This window comes from Protopterus annectens, chromosome 16.part0 (genome assembly GCF_019279795.1).
Source record: "Protopterus annectens isolate FY-2018-M chromosome 16.part0, PAN1.0, whole genome shotgun sequence".
NCBI lineage: Eukaryota > Metazoa > Chordata > Ceratodontiformes > Protopteridae > Protopterus > Protopterus annectens.
Window position 1 is genome coordinate 811,792,587 of NC_056750.1, and position 20,903 is coordinate 811,813,489.

At 43.7% G+C, this 20,903-nt stretch overlaps 1 protein-coding gene across 1 annotated transcript in view; it reads left to right on the forward strand.

Annotated features, from left to right (window-relative positions):
- BSPRY (B-box and SPRY domain containing) overlaps positions 1 to 17,780 on the forward strand; it is a 634,270-nt gene extending 616,490 nt beyond the window's left edge. Inside the window, exon 6 of the mRNA XM_044058655.1 lies at positions 16,991 to 17,780. Coding sequence (XP_043914590.1) covers positions 16,991 to 17,517 — 527 coding nt within the window. The 3' untranslated portion in view covers positions 17,518 to 17,780. The remainder of the gene's footprint in view (positions 1 to 16,990) is intronic.
- The last annotated feature ends 3,123 nt before the right edge of the window (positions 17,781 to 20,903 follow it).

A 20,903-nucleotide genomic window follows, 5' to 3' on the forward strand; every position in this document is an offset into this window, starting at 1 on the left:
TCCGAAGGCCTTCAGACAACTCACTTCGACATGGGGCAAGCCAGAAGTGGACCTATTTGCCTCTCACCTCAACCATCTTCTACCAAAATTTTGCACAAGGACATACCATCCAAAAGCTTGGAAAATAGATGCCCTCTCATTCAACTGGAACTCCCTAGCAATCTATGCATTCCCACCTCTGCCACTGATGACCTTAGTATTACTAAAGATTAAAGCAGAGAAGCCCAAGGGGATCATAATAGCTCCGGATTGGCCAAGACAACACTGGTACCCACTACTACGGAGCATATGTCACACCAGGAGGTGGGCCCTTCCTCAGTGGCCTCTACTTTTGACTCAACACAATTTCGAAACACTGCATCCAAACCTTCAGACACTGCAGCTAACAGCTTGGGAGATCCCATAAATAACTTCAGCCTATCTCTCTCTAAGGAAGTTCAGCGGATACTAACAGAGGCTCGGAGACCATCCACCAGAAAGGTTTACTTAGCAAAGTGGAAAAGATACAGCAATTGGAATACCAGCAAGGGACATGATGCTTCATTGCTGAACATCCCACTTATCTTGGAATATTTGGCAGATATGTTAAAGAACGGCCTCTCATATTCTTCCATAAAGATACATGCATCTGCTATTTCAGCTAGATACAACACTGATCCTCCTGTTTTCTCTCACCCCTTACTAAGACAATTCCTCAGGGGAATCAAGAACATTAAGCCACCAAGAAAGGCCCCAGTGCCAGCCTGGGACCTCAATTTTGTCTTAGAAAAACTGACTCTACCTCCTTTTGAGCCAGCAGCTTCAGTTGACTTGCAATTTCTCTCATGGAAGACAGCTTTCCTGTTGGCAATTACCTCAGCAAGAAGGGTTTCGGAGCTACAGGCCCTAATGGCAATACCACCCTTTATTATTTTTCACAGAGACAGGGTTTCATTAAGGACCAACCCTACCTTTATGGCAAAGGTGGTATCTAGGGTTTCTCTAAATCAAGCCATTCATCTGCCTGCTTTCTTCCCCAATCCTGAGAATAAGGGGGAAAGACCTTTGCATACCTTGGACATTCACAGACAACTTCGATACTACCTGGACAGAACCAAGGCCAGTAGGAAGTCTGAACAACTTATTGTAGCTTACGCCCCTGCAGTCCAAGGAAAAGCAATCTCAAAACAGACTATTTCTAAATGGATTGGACATTGCATCAGATTCTGTTATTCCTTTCATGGAAAGACTGTTCCAGCCAATGTCAGGCCACATTCCACCAGAGCTACAGCCACCTCTACAGCATTTTTAAGAGGGGTGCCTACCAAGGACATTCTAGAAGCTGCTACATGGAGCTTTGTGCATACATTCTCCAAACACTGCGATCTCCCTCTATATTCCAGATCCAGAGCAGGCTTTGCTTCGGCAGTCCTGCAGGGTTTGATTGCCACACCATCTCTTTCCTAGAGCATACCTCCTCCCCAGCTAAGCTATGGTATTCTACCCACATGTTATGACTGCAGTTGCATTCTTGAAGGACATAGTACAGTTTTGTACCTACCATAAATGTAGATGTCCGATAGACATGCAACTGCAGTCGGATTTTCCCTCCCTCCATACCCCTCTATGCCTAGGGTCCACTCCTATCCCTGTTACTCTTAGCTGGGGATATCTGTTATGGTGTATTTGTTTTATTGCTCATTTATTTGTTTGGAATCCTGTTTTTGTCTTCCAATTTGATTACAGCCTTCCTTGGAGGGCACCTGGCATCTGGGGCAAGAAACACTGAAGAAAATGGCGTCGGCTGATGCTTATGTACTCCAGCCGCTCTGACGTCGGAGAGAAGTGCGACATCAGCCGACGTCGGACCCAGACTTTGGAATCCGGCCGACCGAGGGCTGCCTGTGGCAGGACAACCCACATGTTACGACTGCAGTTGCATGTCTATCGGACATCTACATTTATGGTAGGTACAAAACTGTACTTTGTGTACCTACCATAAATGTAGATGTTCAAGTGTATTCACTGTTGCAGTCCAGGTTACCCTCCCAGCATCCCCCTTTTCCTTGCTGGGACTTATCTGTACTTCTCTATTCTATACAACCTATGTGGTGTATTTGCTTGTAGATGAAGGAAAAGTTGTTGTTTTGTGTATGCATGCTTATTGGCATAATTTAGCCTACCATTTTAGGGGCACCTGACATCTGGGGCAAGAAAAACTGAAGAAAATGGTGTCGGCTACATCTTTTATACCCCTGGCACACTGACGTCAGGGAGGAGGTGACAGCAATCGACGCTGGACCTAGACTTTGGAACTCGGGCTGACTGCGGGTAGCCTGCCAGCAGGATAACCCAATTGTAATGACTGCAACAGTGAATACACTCGTACATCTACATTTATGGTAGGTACACAACTGTACTTTCTGGACTCCCATCCCTCTACAGGTGGGCCCACCTTCCAGGTTATGGAGACGGCACTCCCCTTGGCAGGCTCCCAGTTGGCCCCTTTAGCGCCGGGATGACACATATACATGTCCTTTGGTTCACACTTGACATAGTCCACTAGACTGGGACATCTGGCATGGGAGTAGCAAGATACCCTACCGCAGGTCACCCTCTCTTCGGAGTAGTCTTCAGACGTTCTCCCTGAAGAGGCATCCCGTAAGAGATCATGCAAGAGGAAGGATATTGATTCCCCTGAGGAATCTCTCACCGAAGATACAGATTACGATGAGGGGGAAGGGGTCTCATGGTTGCCCCCTGAGAATGGCTCTTTTGGAGACATACTGGAGATCTTGAAACAGAGGGGTGACTGGAAGCTATATTCTTGCAGGCTTTTCGTGCTCAACCCTCTACTTCCTGGGTGACCCTGCCTGTGGATAAGTTAGTCAAGCTCATCGTGCAGTTCGCTTGGAAGGCCCCGAACACCATTGAGCCAATCCCCTGGAGAATGGACAAAATACTCTCCCCTCCAGAGGATCAGCCCCATTTGCCCAAAGGCTTGGCAGTAGATGCTATGATGGTGGCAGTGGCCACAAAGAAAGAACTCGCAGAAGAGAGTCCCTGCTGTCCATCCTCCAAACAGGGAGTCTCAGACAATGGATAGACTACGGAAACGGGTTTATGCTTCAGCAACCTTTGCCATGTGGTCAGTGAATTATATGGCACATTCTACCCGCCTCCAGAGAGACCTGATCACAGAACTGTCAGGAACCTTAGCAGGAACAGTGTCTGATGAGGTATGTGACAAAGTTGCTTCACAGCTTGCCACCCTGGAAACCATATCTAACTCGTCCATGCAGTTGATTTCACATACAACCGAAGGGGCAGCCAGAGCAGCGGGTGCAGGCGTCATGAGACCCCACACCTGGATGCACTTGTGTGACTTTGCGGACCCTTTCAAGTCTTCCTTCGTCAGCGCTCCCGTTGATGCTTCCTCTCTCTCTCTTCGGTCCAAAAGTTAAAAACATGCTAGCCAGGTGTGAGAAGGAGGGAAAGCCCCTGTCGGCTGTGGGGCATACGTTTTTCCACTCCCCAACGATCCTACTCTAGGAATCAGAGGAGTGTAAAGATATGATTCAGGAAATCCCAAGGGCCTTTCCGTGAAACGAGTGGCGAGTTTTCCCTCCTGGGGCAGAGGGGGGAACTCATCAGGAAGATGCCTCCCCCCGAGGCAGAAGAGGTCCGTGTAACCAGGGGTGCAGAGATTCCCTTTCTGGGTAGACCTACTAGTGCTCCTGAAGAGTGACCCAATTGCTTGCATCTGGAAGCAGTCAGGGGACGATTCTCTCTGCACCACTTAACCTGGCATTCCATAACAGATTCTTGGGTGCGGATGTTAATTACCAGAGGTTATCACATTCCCTTTGATCCTTACCTGAGGCCTCAAGGGCGAATCCCCAACATTCCACCCAGTCAGAGGGATGCAGCAGCACAAGAAATTCGAAAGCTGCTCCGAAAAAAGAGTCATCCATACAGTCCCACCAGACTAGAAAGAATCTGTATTTTACTCGAGGTTCTTTTTAGTGCCAAAAAAGACAGGGGACTGAAGGCCAATTTTGGACCTCAGCATCCTAAACAAGTTTGTCAGACAGACCAAATTCCAAACGGTCATGGTTCACTCTATCCTCCTGTTTCTGGGAAAAAAACAATTGGATGTGCTCGATAGGTCTTCAGGATGTGTGTCACCATATAAAAATGAATAAATATTCCAGAAGATATCTCCGCTTTCGGCTGGGAGGCCGTCAGTACCAATTTCGAGTGCTGCCCTTTGGTCTCTCTACAGCCCCTAGAGTTTTCACCAAATGTGTGACAGTATTAACAGCACACTTGAGACTGCAAAGATTCCGGGTGTTTCGATATCTAGACAATTGGTTCCTTCCGACCCCCACCAAGCATCTGCTGCTTCTCGCCTTGCACTACACTCTACCGCTAACATGACTCTTAGGGATCTCAATAAACGAAAAATCAAAACTTGTACCTACTCAAAGCCTAGAATTCATAGGAGCAACATTCAACACAAGGTTTTGCCTGGTCGCCCTTCCTCTTTACAGGCTTCAGAAACTAAGTTCTCAACTCCGAGTGATACTCTCTGTGGACAAAGTCCCAGCTCATTCAGTCCTTCATCTACTGGATTCAGTGGCAGCAATGACTACTATAGTTCCCCCAGCAATACTCCATATGAGATTACTACAACGACTCAGAGCATCACAGTGGTCCCTATTGACACATCCCATGTCCTACCCAATCCGCATAATGAGCCACTGCAAGCAAGATCTGAATTGGTGGATGAAGCCAGAAATGGAATTATGGAGTCGTCCCTTTTCACCCTCTCAGCCCAAGGCCATAGTGACCACGGAAGCGTCCCTGATGGGGTGGGGGGCATTTTCAGGGAAAGACAGTCCAAGGCACTTGGTCCCCTTTAGAGGCCAATTTGCTTATCAGTGTCCTAGAAGTGAGGGGGGTGCTTTTGGAGTTGCAAGCATTCCAATCTCCCCTCTCATCGGGGACAATTACTATCCAGTCAGACAACATGTCAGTCATCTGGTATATCAGCAAACAGGAGGGAACCAGATCCTACCCGTTGTGTTGGGAAGCCATGAGTGATTACTACCTAGAAGCTGTAGTTTTATTGGCCATTTTGGGTCAATTCTAAACTCCTTGATCTCTCTCTCTTAAAACCCTACAACTCTCTTTTTGCGCGGTTTTGCGCACTGAGCAGCGTCGGGCAGCGCCGCCTAAATAGGTTTAAACTATTCCAGTCTCCACAAAGTCTGCTCTTCACTTTTTCCCTTAGAACTGTTAAAACTCTCAAAGTAATCACTCTAGTCTCTTTCTAAAGCCCTGCACTTGCTCAGCTCTTATAAGGAAACACTAACTAACTAAAGCACTACACCCTCCTTGACTTCTCATAAGTATTAGGCTCCCGATTAGTCCTTCCTGATCAAGTGAAAAATTAGTTCCTTTCCCTAATCTGATCAGTAAAAAAACAGTTCCCTATACTAATCTGGTATGTCCAAGGGTCAGTTTCAAGGTTACTCTCCAGTCCAGCTGGTGAATTTGGGAATTTTAAGGCAATGTTACTATTGCCTTATGTACAAAGACAACCCTCTCCTCCTTCCAACAAACTCTAATACATGTGAGAGATGCAGTTACACAGCCAAACTGGAGGCAGAGCTCTCTCAACCCAAGACTGGCACAGTCAGTCAGGAGGAAAAGATAACCACCCACACCACAAATCCAGTCTCACACAGACCTATTGCATCTGCATACCCAGCACATAAACACACAAAAACATACTCGGAGGCTCTAAATAAAAATCTGCCTCAACAACAAAGTCCTCCTAAGCAGATACCCAAGCAACAGCCACCCCTCAACAATACCCATGAATCACATATCTCACAAAATCAGTGTGCCTCGCAGTCACAGCCCTTAAGGCCAAACACACCAAATACACTTGTTATAGGGGACTCTATTGTCTGGCACACTGACTGAACAATGAGAAGGTCACTGTAAGCTGCCTGTCGGGTGCCAGGATCCGCAACATAATGCAAGCACTCAAGTCACTCCAAAGCAAGTACAAGTATAACTCTGTCATTGTCCATGCTGGTGTGAATGACCTGAGACGTATCTCCCTGGACTACATGAAGAGAGACATGGAGGAGCTCTCTGACCATGTAGCCCAGGCTGGTATGACCCTGACCTTGAGTAGCATCTTGCCCTCACCAAGAACGATGCCACAGTATAAAAACAAAATGATCAGTTTCAACAGTTGGCTAAAGTATTGGTGTCATTCAAAGGGGATCCAGTGTCTGTCAGCCTGGGATGACATGCTCGACAAGCCACGTTGCTTTGCTAGGGACGGCTTGCACCTGTCACCCTTAGGCTTTCGTATACTGGCCAAGGCTCTTGCCACCCCACCCCCATAGTGCCTTTTTTAGGCATGGCTCAAAGGACAAACCCACCTCCATAGACAACACAAGGATAAAAAAACTAAAGTTAATGCTACTCAATGCCAGAAGTCTAAACCTCAAGATGCACGCACTCGAGGCTCTCCTCAGTATGGAGGAAATTAATGTCTGTGCAGTAACAGAAACCTGGTTCAAGGCTCCTGAGAGCACCCCAGCACTACCAGGTTATAACTCATACCATGTGTTTTGGCCCCAAAACTCGGACCGAAGCACAAAAGGAGGGGGAGTATCTATATTCATCAAAGATACCTACACCTCTAGGTTAGTGGCACTGCACGAAGCATCGGAAACCATCCATGTGCAGCAACTAACAGCGGGCAAAACTGCCTTTCAGTTTGTAGCCTGCTACAGAACACTCTCCCTATTACAGGAACCCCACTTGGCATTCCTGAGAACACTGGAGAATATGAAGGTCTCGCCAAACACTATGTTATTGGGTGACTTCAACTACCCAAACATTGACTGGGAAAGCTACTCAAGCCCAAACACCCTCGCCCAACGGTTCCTTGAATTTATAAACTCTAATGCAATGGAACAACTGGTCACCACTCCCACAAGAGGGAAAAACTGGTCGCCACTCCCACAAGAGGGAACAACATATTGGACCTGGTCATCACCAACATGGGGACTTTGTGTTCCACACCAGAGGTAAACCCCTCATTGGTAAGATCAGACCATAAACAAATTTCCCTGAACATCCATATCCCGTCCCCACCCCCAGCCAAGGAAATCACTGTAAAGAATTTCTCAAAAGCCAACTTTGCACTTCTCAAGACTGAGGTGGAATACTTCAAAGCCCTTGGGCCAGAGGATAATACAGCCCAATCCACAGAATCCTTTACAAATGCATTCTATGAGCACCTGCAGGAATGCATGGATCGTGCTATCCCAAATAAAACCAAGACTCACTCCTCAAAAAACAGGAGACCGATCTGGTGGACCCCGGCCATAAATAAGCTATACAACAGAAGGAGGAAGCTACTACATGACAGAGCAAAATCCCAAAAAGGGAAGGCATCTCTGATCAGTATTAGCAAGAAACTTCGATCCCTCATAAAATCATCAAAGGCCAGTTTCGAAAGAAAAATTGCCCCAGACACTAAAGATAATCACAAGGCCTTCTTTAGTTATGTCAGGAACATGGGCGGAAACTCCAAGATATGCTCTGAATTGTTGCATAACGGTACAAAATATACTGAACCTACAGACATAGCCAACATCCTGGCAGACAGATTCAGCGTAAACTTCTCCCCCCCTTCCCCCCCAAAGGAGCAAATGCCTACCCCAACTGAATGTAACCTCACTGACATCACAGATGCACAGGTGAAAGCTGCCCTTTCCAAAGCAAAAAACACAGCATCTATGGGACCGGACGGTGTCCCAGGCTTGTCTTACACGAGTTCCAAGAAGAACTGAACCCTCACATTAAGTCACTGTTCAAACTTAGCCTTACTACAGAATATTTACCCAAAGAATGGTGTACAGCTACAGTGGTCCCACTCCACAAAGATGGTGCCACAACGGACCCCGGAAACTATTGTCTCATAAGCCTGACTAGTCTGCTCTGTAAAGCTATGCAGCGTATTATCATGGAACTCATAAACAAAGACATTGGGAGCCTCCAGACACTGGACCCTACCCAATTTGGCTTTGTTAAGGGCAGATCTTGCCTCTTAAACCTAGCTGATTTATTTGAAACAGTTACCAAAGCCATAGATGAGGGCAAGGTAGTCCACACAGCCTACCTGGACCTCGCAAAAGCCTTCAACACAATACCCCAGTCGGGCATCATAAATAAGCTTACCAGCTTAAATATCAACCCCTATATTACAAGATGGGTTGCAAACTGGCTCAGAGATAGAACCCACATGGTCAGAATTGCAGGTGCCATGTCCGAATCCAAACCAGTTACAAGTGGCGTCCCACAGGGCTCAGTTCTGGGACCTCTCTTGTTCGGTATATGCTTCTATGAGGTTCAGGCTAACACGGGGGGATTATGGCTAACAAAGTTTGCAGATGACTGCAAACTGGGGGCCATAATCGAATCTACAGCTGACACAAGCATCCTCCAAAAGGGTCTCACAGAGACGGATGCTTGGTGCCAGAGCCACAGCCTCAAGCTAAATGCTAAAAAGTGCATAGTCATCCCCTTTGGGAAAAACAAGGTGCCCACAAATTACCACATAGGTGGTAATCCATTAAGTACAGAAGAAGTAATTAGAGATTTGGGGACCAACATAGATATTAATCTCTCCTTTGATAATCACGTTGCCAAAGTGGTTAGAAAGACCTTCTGTATAGCCCACCTTATCACGAAAGGGTTCGCATCTAGATCAAGAGAGGTCATTGTGCCCCTCTACTCGTCACTCATCAGGCCCATAATTGAATACAGTGCCCCTTTTGGGATGTACCTTACCCGACACCTGCAGCAACTGGAGAGACCCCAAAAGTACCTCACCAAGAGGATCATGGACTACAAATAGATGTCCTATGCAGCTCGACTAAAGAAACTCCAGCTCTACTCATTTGCTTACCGCCTACTCAGAGGCGATCTTTGCCTGACGTACAAAGCCATGTCAAACCCAGAATTAATGGACATGCTCCACCTCAAAAAATCCAAGTCCCTTAGAGCTACACGCTCCAGGGACCTAAACTTCAGCACAAAAATAAATAGGACATGCTGGAGGGACAGATTAATTTCCCAGAGGTTCCCCTCACTCTGGAATAGAATCCCAATTCATGTTAGACATAGCCCCTCGCTGACCCTCTTCAAGCGAAATCTGGATGCGTGGATGGGAAATCGCAAATTCACCCCTGGGATCTCTTCTGTGTCCATACTAGACAGAGGCACAGTAAACTAATCTTAAAAGGGTACCTTCTGTGACCTACTTTACAGAGGCACAGTAGGCTAATCTAATAGGGAGGCGGAAGCCAAATACACTCTGGATAGGCTTATAAATGCCCTAGGGCAGATAGCCTAGTATCAACCTATGAGAGTTTGGCAACTGGCGATAGCTGCCAACCACTTTCTGGTTGCATTGCACATTCCCGGGAATTCCATCATGATTGCGGACAAGCTGAGCAGATGCATTCTGCTGTCTCATGAGTGGTCCCTCAATCCTGAAGTAGCGACGAAGATTTTCCATCACTGGGGTCAGCCTTGCTGCGATCTATTTGCATCTCCCACTAACCACAAATGCAGCAGCTACATCGCCCTAATGCCCCCTCAGGGGGAGTCCCCAAGGGATGCTCTAGTACATTATTGGCCCTCCGGGACTGCTGTATGCCTTCCCTCCCTTTCTTTTCTGAAGAAAGCACTTCGGTTGAGAAGCAAAGTAGTCTTCATTGCACCCTATTGGCTCTGACAACTCTGGTTCCCTTTCCTTTGGCCTCACCTGGTTCACAGACCATGGACTCTGGATCCAATTCCAGGATTACTGTCGCGCCCTCAGGGGTTGATCACCCAACATATCGAGCCTCAAGCTGACAGCTTGGTACCTCCACTTCCGGTAACTGCCAGGCAAAATAACCTATCTTCCCCTGTCCGAAAAATATTTCTGGCTTCCCATAAATCGGCCACCAGAAAAATGTATTACAGTAAATGGAAGAAATTTGTTTTTTGGTCTCAAGAAAAGGGACTGGACCCCTTTTCAGCTCCGATTAATTCGGTGTTGGAGTATTTATCATCCTTACTCCATCCAGGAGTATCAGCTTCTATGATCCGGGTCCATTTAGCAGCTATCTCAAACTTCCGTAACGGTTTCCAAGATTCCTCTAATATCTCACTGTCTCTGTAAAACTTTGTTGAAAGGAGTCATACATATAAAACTGCCCTTCAGAGAGCTCATTGAACCTTGGAATTTGACGCTGGTCCTACAGACTTTGACTCATCATCCCTTTGAGCCTGCTGCCACTTGCAATATAAAATTCTTGCCTTGGAAAACTATTCTTGGTAGCCATTACCTTGGCGAGAAGAATTTCAGAATTACAGGCCTTGTGCGAAAAAACGTCCTTACATAGTTTTCCACAAAGAGAGAGTACCTCTTCGGACTAACCCCTCCTTTCTACCCAAGATTGTCTCTCAGAGTTAATTAATCAATCCATTGACCTGCCAGTATTCTTCCAAAATTTTTCTAATAAAGGAGAATATTGTTTGCTTTTATTGGATGTACATAGACAATTACATTTCTATTTAGGACTAAATCTTTCCAAAAATCTTACCAATTATTCCTGTCTTTTTTCAGGATCCAAGTTCGGAAAATCTGTTTTCAGAGTCACATTGGCAAAATGGCTGAGAGACTGCATCTCTTTTGTCCATCAACAGAACAAATTGCATTTAACAACTAAAATCAAGGCACATTCAACCTGATCAGCTGCTACTTTGGTGGCCTTTCATTCCAGAGCTTCTATGGATGACATTAGTGCAACGCCCACTTGTACTACCCCTCATACTTTTATCACTCACTACAAATTGGACTTGGTCTCCAGGGGGAGAGCATCCTTTGGCTCAGTGATGCTCAGGAATATCCTTCCATAGGGCCTCCCAGGACAAAGTAGCTAGGGACTCTGTCCCATCTGTCATGAATGAATGAAAATTAATAGCATCAGATAAAGAAGTTAACGTTCCATCTGTGTTGTTGATCTTCATTCATTCATGACATCCCACCCTCCTACTCCCTCCGATAGACTCCTGGAGGTTCAGATTTGGTCCCTGGTTACATGATAGGGCATTTGCTCAGACAAAGCCTCACTTTATTTCCTTACGGGCAAACTCGATCGAGGAGATGAGGAGATGGGCACTATGGGTAACCTTAGCGCAAGAATTTTTGGCTGGCGCAAGCTTGTTATATTGGCCAAGTTGGTTCTGCGGATGGAACTGAGACCCATCCTTCATGAATGAATGAGGATCAACAACACAGATGGAACATTATGGTAAGAACATAACTTCTTTTTTTGTAGGCAGGGGCTCAGGGACTTGACCACTTCTCTGCACCCTTGGAGTCAGTGTTGGATTTTCTGGCTGAGTTATTTGGCTCGAACTCTAGCTTTTGCACTGTCAACGTACAGTTAGTGGCCATTTCTAACTTTCATATTATTATAGCAATAACCCACGCCTGGGTGTGGGTAATGCTGGATTTACCCACGGTTGGCGTGGTTTGGTCCCGAGGGCGAACCCCGAGGGACCAAACAAAGCCAACCGTGGGTAAATACAGCATTACCCACACCCAGAAGTGGGTTATTGCTATTATACCATGACATTATTTAAGAAAAGAAACTATTACTTTTCTTAAATAATGGCATAGTATAATGCCTGTTTACTACCCTTCCGCAGATGTCTGGCATCCGCGGCAGTTCTGACGTACTGCGCACCTGCGCAGTACATCAGAGTTGGGCAAAAGCGGAGAAAGCAAGATCTCCGTTGCTTTTTTACTGTTTAGCTGTGTTAAATGGGTTTAACATAGCGAGACAGCTTTAAAATAAGCAACGGAGATGTCCGTTGCTTATTTTAAACTGTCTCGCTATGTTAAACCCATTTAACATAGCTTAAACAGTAAAAAGCAACGGAGATCTTGCTTTCTCCGTTGTTTAAAACCTGTCTCTCTATGTTAAATGGGTTTAGCATAGCGAGACAGCTTTAAAATAAGCAACGGAGATCTCCGTTGCTTATTTTAAAGCTGTCTCGCTATGTTAAACCCATTTAACATAGCGAGACAGTGTTTTAAAATGAGAGTTATACTAATGGAAAAAAGTCCGGGCGACCGGATCTTTTTCCATTAGTATAACTCGATTTACAACGGGCACGCTGGCCAATCAGCGTGCACGTTTTGGAATATGAATGGGGGGTCATGGTATAATAGATATGTTATGCCCTTGGCTTCTTTCAAGATTTGCAAGGCTTTTCTCAAAAGTATTTTTCTTCTTCATCCTCGAGCATGGTATCTGGTCCCACTGTAAGATCTGCCTTTTGTTGTTCAGGTTCTACTTAGTCCTCCCTTTGAACTTTCAGCCTCCTTGGATTCAAAGTTGTTGTCTTGGAAAACTTTGTTTTTGAAGACGATCACCTCCACCAAAAGGATTTCAGACTTGCAAGCACTTGATCCCCCCACTTAGTATTCCATAAGTACAGGGTTTCTTTTTGTATGAATCCTTTATTTTTACCTAACGTAGCTTCCAAGAATAATCTTAACAGTTCCATTCATCTTCATGTGTTTTTCCAGTTTTTCCAACAAAGGTGAGTATCTTTTTCATTGCTTGGATGTACATAGGCAGTTAAGATTTTATCTTAACCGTACCAAATCTTTCAGGAAATCTAGACAGTTATTTGTCTCCTTTTCAAAATCCAGGCTGTGCTCTCCTATATCTTGAGTGCCTTTATCCAAGTAGCTGTCAGATTGTTTTGTTTGCATATTATTTGAAAGGCAAAACTCTTCTGCACAAGCCTAAAGATTATTCAGCAAGGCCTGTAGCTACTGGTATAGCTTTCCTTTGTAGAATACCAATGGATGATATTTGTGCTGGGCCACCACACTATTGTGTAGCATTATAAGCTGGACATTCAGTCCAGGTCCGCAGCTTCCTTTGGCTCTACTGTGTTGTGGAATATCCTTCCTTAGTTCCTCCTGAGCATTTGTCATGGCTGGGGACTCTGTCCCACAGGTTGAATCCAGACGGATTAGTGCTTCAGTGTGTTTGACACAAGTAAACATATATATCTTTACCTGTTCAGTAGGTTAAGGACATAACAAGGTAAATATCAGGAAGAAAGAAGTTACGTACTTGCCATAATGTTCCATCTGTTTCTCACTCTTGGTATCACTTCATGTTGTGCTTCCTACTTGGCATCCTTGACCTACTTTTCACACTCGAAAAGGATTTGTTTTCTTTTCCAGTGCTTATGATTAAACAAAGGGTTGCCAGATGCTGTGCTGTTTAAGTTAGGTACTCATAATATATTCAGTATGGTTATCTTTTTCTACAAGTACTTAAAGCCCGTAAGACCACCCATACTACTGACAAGTTATCCACATATCGGACATAATGCAAAATACAGACACAGCTGCATAAAGAGATCTTTTCTTACCAGTGTAGGGTACCATGAACTTGCAATCAAAACCTAATTGTTCTTATCTGGCTCTGTGGTTCAGAGGGATAAAGCCCTAACTCCACCCCAAATGACCTGCTTTTGAGTAGCAGTGTGAGTGCTGGAGAAATTGGATGGGGAAGATGGGAATGAGTTGCCAACACTGGCTTGCCCATCCTGGAGGGAGGACGTTAGCCTAGGTTAGCTGCAGTAGCAGCATAAAGAACTAAGCAGGCTCCACTCTGCAAAAGGTGTACTGCTTGGTCAAGAGGTTGCTAATTCAAGGAAGTATGCATGCATCTCCTGAAGGCAGCAACTGTGGTGCTTTCAAGAGACCTAGAGTCCTAATTTCTTCACCAGCCCTAGATGTGGGTTGGTGAGTCCATGAGTGGCCGAGCTGGGTCTGGTAGATCCTCTGAATGTGGAGAATGGCTAGTGGCAGCTACTGGTCAGCTGCAAGGAGGGAAACAAAAAAACAGTCTAAATGTTCTTAATCTTTAGTAGGGGTGGCCGTGGTAGTGCAGCGGTTAGCGTTGCCACCTCACAGCAAGAGGTTCTCTGGTTCAATCCTCGGCTGGGGTGCCTTCTGTGCGGATGTGGTCATGTGGGTTTCTTCCGGGCTCCAGTTTTCTCCCACATCCCAAAGACATGCTGTAGGTGGATTGGACATTCTAAATTGGCCCTAGGTGTGAGTGCGTGCGTGTGCCTTCTGTGGAAGGTTGGGCGCTGGGCTGGTAACTCGACACCGTAAAACTCCAATGCCAATCATGAGCGGACAGGTGATCCGCTGTGGCGACCCCTAACCGGGAAAAGCCGAAAGAAGTTGTTCTTAATCTTTAGTAGGAAACGCTTCTACCGCTTGCTTCAGAACAAGCATATAAATAAACAATGAGACTTTTGGAACACAGTTGGAAAACTTAAATTCCTGCTTAGGAATATTCATCCCTGCCCCTCAGATGATCTGTTCACTCTTGACCCTATTGCCATTACCTAAAGACTACAAAATCCATTCCTCCGTCCTTCCTAAATTCATAGACTCCCACATTCTTTATCAAAAAAATCCCCTACCTTTTAACTCTGTCTGGACTACACCATTAGGATGTAAACATCTTGCAAAGTTCAAATCCACATCCTCTGCCAAAGACAGTCTTCTAGGTGACTTTATTAGCCTTGCAGCTGACAGAATTGCCTATGCTGTTTCCCTTTAGCTGATGTATCAGAATGCTGGAAATCACCCATCAGAGGCCCTTCTCTTTCTTTCTGATGCTTTTGAGGGATATAAACACACAGACCATTCTGTATCTGCTTAGATGTCCATAACATTGTAGTACTTGGCTCAGTAAAGCTTTCGTTCCAGCCCCATCATTGAGACGGCGATCTTGTCCTTTACTGACTTAATTCAAAAGTAACTCTCTGCACACTCATTTGTTTCTCACTCTTTTTGACTTTTCAGAAGTTTTCAAAGTGGTCTCCAACCTTATTGTGATTGTACGATTTAAAACTCTCACTGTTATTTATTTATTGAATGGTTCTCAGTTTTCATTAGAATATACTTACTCTATTAATTTTTCCAATGCAGTTTTACAGGCTGAAGCAGTGAGCATAGGCATCCTCATCGATAGATCCTAGGTTCACAGCTACTCAAGATCTTTGTCAGTGGTATACGCGGCACTGTCCATCTAGATCACTTAGGTTCATAGGTACTTACTAGGCTTTTGGTCTTTGAAGATCAAGAAGCCTGGTCACACATTTCAATGCTTAGTTTCTAGTGCTTATATTTTGCAATTTGAGTATCCAAAGAAGGGCCAAACATGAAATACACTGAAGACTCAGCCCTCACGTGAGCTGCAAAGTCAGTAACGAGTCACCACTAACCTTCAGATATCTCACTCCATTGTCCAGTTTTGGCTAGCAGTATCTGAACTGCTACTGAATGTGGTGCTTTATTTGTAGCACTATTGACTTACAAGCTCAAATGATCGTCACATCAAATCCTCCTCAACATTAAGAATAGAAGTAGTTGATAATACCAGGTTGTTTGGAATAATCTTTGATCAAAATCTCAAGTTTAACCATCATAGAAACAAAGTTGTTAAAAATATTGAAGTTTGGTAAGTTAAACAGAATGAATCTATTCCTGACTGATAATGCATGCATGCATATTCACTGTATGCTTCCGACTAGCCATCTATATGCTAGTTGCATATTTACAAATCTCTGTAGTACTCAGCGCAGTAAAGTTTAACAGTACCACAGTAACATTTCTAAATTTGCTGCAAAAAGACACCAAAGCCTTGCTCTCAGGAATATCAGCTGGTTCAGACTTGTTCACATTCTCTCTCTCAAGTGAAGCCACTTCATCCCCTTTTCTATATCCTGACCCAACAGATATCTCATAACCTAGCGAATTTTGCCGTGGCCCATCCTTACTGTACCTTTTTATCAGAAAATCTAAACATAACCAAAAAAATAGTAAATCTAAGAACTGCTATGATGATTTACAGTTTTCAGCCTGCATTCCCAAACTCTTCAACAGCTTCAGTTCAGAAATAAATAAAAAAAATAAATACAAAAATTGTCCTTATTTATATTGGCTTTATCTATATGATTTCGATGTCAGTTAAAAATATGCAAAAATTACCTGTCCTTCCTTTACTCTTCTTCCTTCCATTCATTGCTCATCACCTGACCCCTCCTATCCATTGTACTATAATACCTCTCTCATCATCCTGACATCAGTGTGCCCTCTTATCCTCCTACGTTCCACAGTCTCTCTCTGCTTCCCTCTAACTGTCTTCACTCTCTCTCCATTTCCCGTCCCCTGCCATCCACCAGATTCTTAACAGAGTCTTATCCTTCTGATTGTCTGCCACTGTGTCCTTCATTCTGTCTCTTCTACCTTCTGCTTAATACTCTCCACTGCTTCTGTCCCTTCACTAGAAATATAACACAACCATATTGCTAAACTTTTGGGACCAGATAAGTCCATGTGTCTCTTATTAGATATTCCATTATGATTAATATTGTGCTCAGATTCTATCAACTTTAAATGTTCATTTTGCCATTACTTACGGTGCATATAACTGCTGTGTAAACATGTTATCTGTGTAAGTAATGCTACTTAGATATTGTCATTAAGTGAAATGCATTTCAACTTCCATATAATTTAAATTGCTTTAGTTATAGATTGGAGCCTTTCTTTTCAGTTTTTCATTGAAAATGTCCCAGTCAACAAATACAGATAAATAAAAGAATGTCTCTTTCTGTATCAAAGCAAAATCGTTGTTAAAAATAACAATATATAACTTAACATTAGAGAATTAAAGTTACTATAAGAAAGCTTATTCGCAGATATCAATTTCTTATTCTGTAGTATACAGTTAAGTTAAAAAAAAAGCATTGCAGCCTTGGTAATAAATTGATTTTTCTCTTTTTTTTTCTTTCCTCACCCTTTGTTAAGATATTGAAGATGTTCAAATCAATGAGAAAACCATCAGTCCATGTCTGATGCTCTCAGAGGACAAGAAAATCCTATCATTCGTCTCCAAAAAGCAGAAGGACTACCAGTACTACCCAGAGAGATTTGACCATTGGCCTAATGCTCTTGCTGTCAACTGCTTCCAGAATGGGATCCACACCTGGTGGGTTGATGTTGGCAAGAGTTGTGCTTTCAAGCTTGGAATCTCTTATGCCTGTTTGGAACGCAAAGGTTCAGGGAGTGACTCCCGACTAGGGTACAACACATTCTCATGGGTGTTTTCACGATATAATGAAGACTATTTCTTCACTCATGATGGAAAACAGCAGAAGCTGGATTTACTGAAGAGACCAGTTAATATTGGGATTTTAATTGACTTCCAAGGTGGTGAAGTACTGTTTTATGACTCTGAGTCACACACCATTATCTGTGCTCATCACAGCAAGTTTACTGCACCTGTCTACCCTGCATTTGCTGTGGCCAATGACTGTATAAAGCTTGTACAATAACCATTGCAGAAGTGGTAAACATTAAGTGAAAGTTCGCAGTCTTTTATAGATTTTTATTTACATAAATGATAAAATGACAGTGCTGTTTGCAGTACAGTGCTGCATATTTTAAGCTATGAAAATGAGTATTTTAAATGTGCAATACTGTGTTCCTTGAAGTAGTTTTAATATATACATGAATGCCTCAGTTATTTGTTGTACTGGAGCATAGTTTAGAGTAACGTATACTTATTTTTAATTAAAATAAATAAGAATGAAAAGAGTTTATAAAAAACAATAAACAGTGCTACTTATACTGCTGACTATATTTTACTGTAGGGGCACAAAAGACAAATAAGTCACAGAAAAGGAAGCTAGACTGTATTAGGGTGAGTTATAACTCCATGGCAACGGACCACTGATCTTGTTGAATAAGAATAAAGGATGTTGGTAGCCCTATTACTGGAAATCAGGAAGGTGTTTTGCAGAACAAATGTGATTGTGTTTGCAGGAATGACTGCCCTTAAGGAAATGAAAGCCTGATGCAGGGTTAAAAGTGGTCTCTTGTGGATTTTAATATGAACCTTTGAAAATTTTCAGAGAATGGGAGTAGAACTCAAGACGTAGTAAGACCAGAAGTGCACTATGGCAAAGATCACTACATGTGAGCTCCATGATAATTGTCTAATAAACATTACATTCTGCAGAAAATTATTATTGCTGAGGACCTCGGTAATCAGGTGATTAAGCTAGGAAGAGCTTAGTCCGCTTCAGAAGTCATTATAATACAGCACAGCTGTGATGCAGATGTAGTGTTTACTGTATAGGGTCCACATTAGACTTTATGTGGATATCTGTATTGAGGTACAGTGGTAATATACTGTTTTATTTTTCTAATTTCAAGTAAAACGTGAGCTGAACAAAGCTTGAGAACTATCCGTGAAGATCTGTAGATCTAATGTGCAGAAGTATGTCACAAACAAGTGGACTGCATGTACAGCTAACCAGATGTGGGGTGTGAAAATACGCGAGACAGATGCAGTTTTATATGATATAAAAGCTCTAGAAAGAAAAACTGCCCGAGAGTGTTATAGATAGACAGTGATACTGCAACTACAAAAAAAAACAAACTCAGTCTTGATATTATAGTGCTGGAAGTTTTTCCTGAGTTTTAAGTTAAACTGTGACATATTTTACTCCAAACATATAATTTAGTGATGACTACACATTTGTAAAACCGAGTCATTAGAAATATCCTTTTTTAAATATATTTTTGCATTACAGTTTTTCATTGCAGCAAATTTTATTGTGAAATAACTGAAGCGTAGTTGGGAGGTCTGATGACAGATTCCATAGGTTCAGCTTCTTTAACAAATTTTAGGAGTGAGATGGTGAAATGTAAGGAATGCTCTGTGTTTGGTCTTACTGTCTATAATCCTAGCAACATGGCTGCTAGGTAAGCAACAATTCATTTTGTGGTGGGCTTTTTAAGAAAGTGCTGTATATCTGCACACATTTTAAGTCGGTCACAGGTTTGTGCACCATTAGCTTCAATTGCTTGTGAACAGGCTATGCAAGTTATTCCGCATGTTTAACAGTCAGGTGTACTTGTGTAACTGGTGACAAATGAAGAACCTTGTGCCAAGGGTGAAAATAAGAACTCCATAAAAAAGCCAACACAGTCCAGAAACATAATCCACTACACAACCATATTTATCAAACCAGGGTTTCATGTTCACAGTCAGTGTTTGTACTGTAAATGTGTAATAGCCAAATTAATCCTTAGTTTACAAAACTAATGAAAGTTTGTCAGGTCAGCAGACTTTTAGACTTTCATTTCACTGTCAAAAAGATGCAGTAATGACATACTTAAGATTTTATATTGTATAATGTGCAGTTTATACGTACAGCATATAATGTAGGATAATACATAGTAGATAAAGTCTCTTTATCTACTACTTCTAGTATGTCGAGGGATCAGTTGCTAGTGTCCTCTCCAGCTCAACTGGTGAACCTGGGAATATTGAGGCAATGTTACAATTGCCTCATGTACACAGACAATCCTCTCCTTCTCCCACAAAACACAAATACATGCGAGAGATGCAACTATACGGCCAAACTGGAGGCTGAGCTCTCTCAACATAGGACTGGCAAGACCAGACAGGAGGAGAAGGTAACCACACACAATACATACCCAGTCACACATGGTACCATCACAACTTCAAATCATACATATACTCACACAAAGACATACTCGGAGGCTCTGATCAAAAATTTACCAAAACAGCAGAGGCCACCAAAGCAGACACCCAAACAACTACCACCTCACGACCCAACACATGCAACACATAGACCACACAGTCAGAGTGTCAAACAGTCACAGCCCTTAAGGCCAAACAAAATGCCAGACACACTTGTCATTGGTGATTCCATAGTCAGACACACTGACGTCCCGCTCACCAGACTGAGTAAGGAGAAGGTCACAGTAAGCTGCCTGTCGGGCGCTAGAATCCGCCACATAACGCAAGCACTCAGGTCTCTCAACAGCAGGTACAAGTACGACTCAGTCATTGTCCACGCTGGTGTCAACGACCTGAGACGTACCTCCTTGGACTACATGAAAAGGGACATCGAGGAGCTCTCTGATTATGTAGCCCAGGCAGGTATGACCCTGACCTTGAGCAGTATCCTACCTTCACCTAGAATGATGCCACAATACAGTGATAAGATGATCAGCTTTAATAATTGGCTTAAATTCTGGTGTCATTCAAAGGGGATCCAATGTCTGTCTGCCTGGGATGACATGCTGGACAAGCCACGCTGCTTCGCAAGGGACGGCTTGCACCTGTCACCCTGGGCTTCCGGATATTGGCAAAGGCTCTTGCCACCCCATAGTGCCTTTTTAGGCAAGGCTCAAATTCTAAACCTACCACCCTAGAACACCAAAAGGAAAAAACTAAGGGTAATGCTGCTCAATGCCAGAAGTCTCAATCTCAAGATGCACGCACTCGAGGCCCTTCTCAATATGGAGAACATCGATGTCTGTGCTGTGACAGAAACCTGGTTCAAGGCTCCTGAGAGCACCCCAGCACTAACAGGTTTCACCTCATATCATGCTCCGCCCCAAAATCTGGACACCACCAAGAAAGGAGGGGTGTCCATATTCATAAAGGACACCCACACCTCAAGGTTGGTGGCAACGCACGATGCATCGGAGACCATCCAGGTGCAATTAACCATAGGCAAGACTGCTCTGCAATTTGTAGCATGTTACAGGCCACCCTCTCAAACTCAGGAACCTCACATGGCCTTCCTGAAAACATTGGAGGGATAAATGTATCTCCAAACACCATCATACTAGGTGACTTCAACTACCCTAATATAGACTGGGAACACTACTCAAGCCC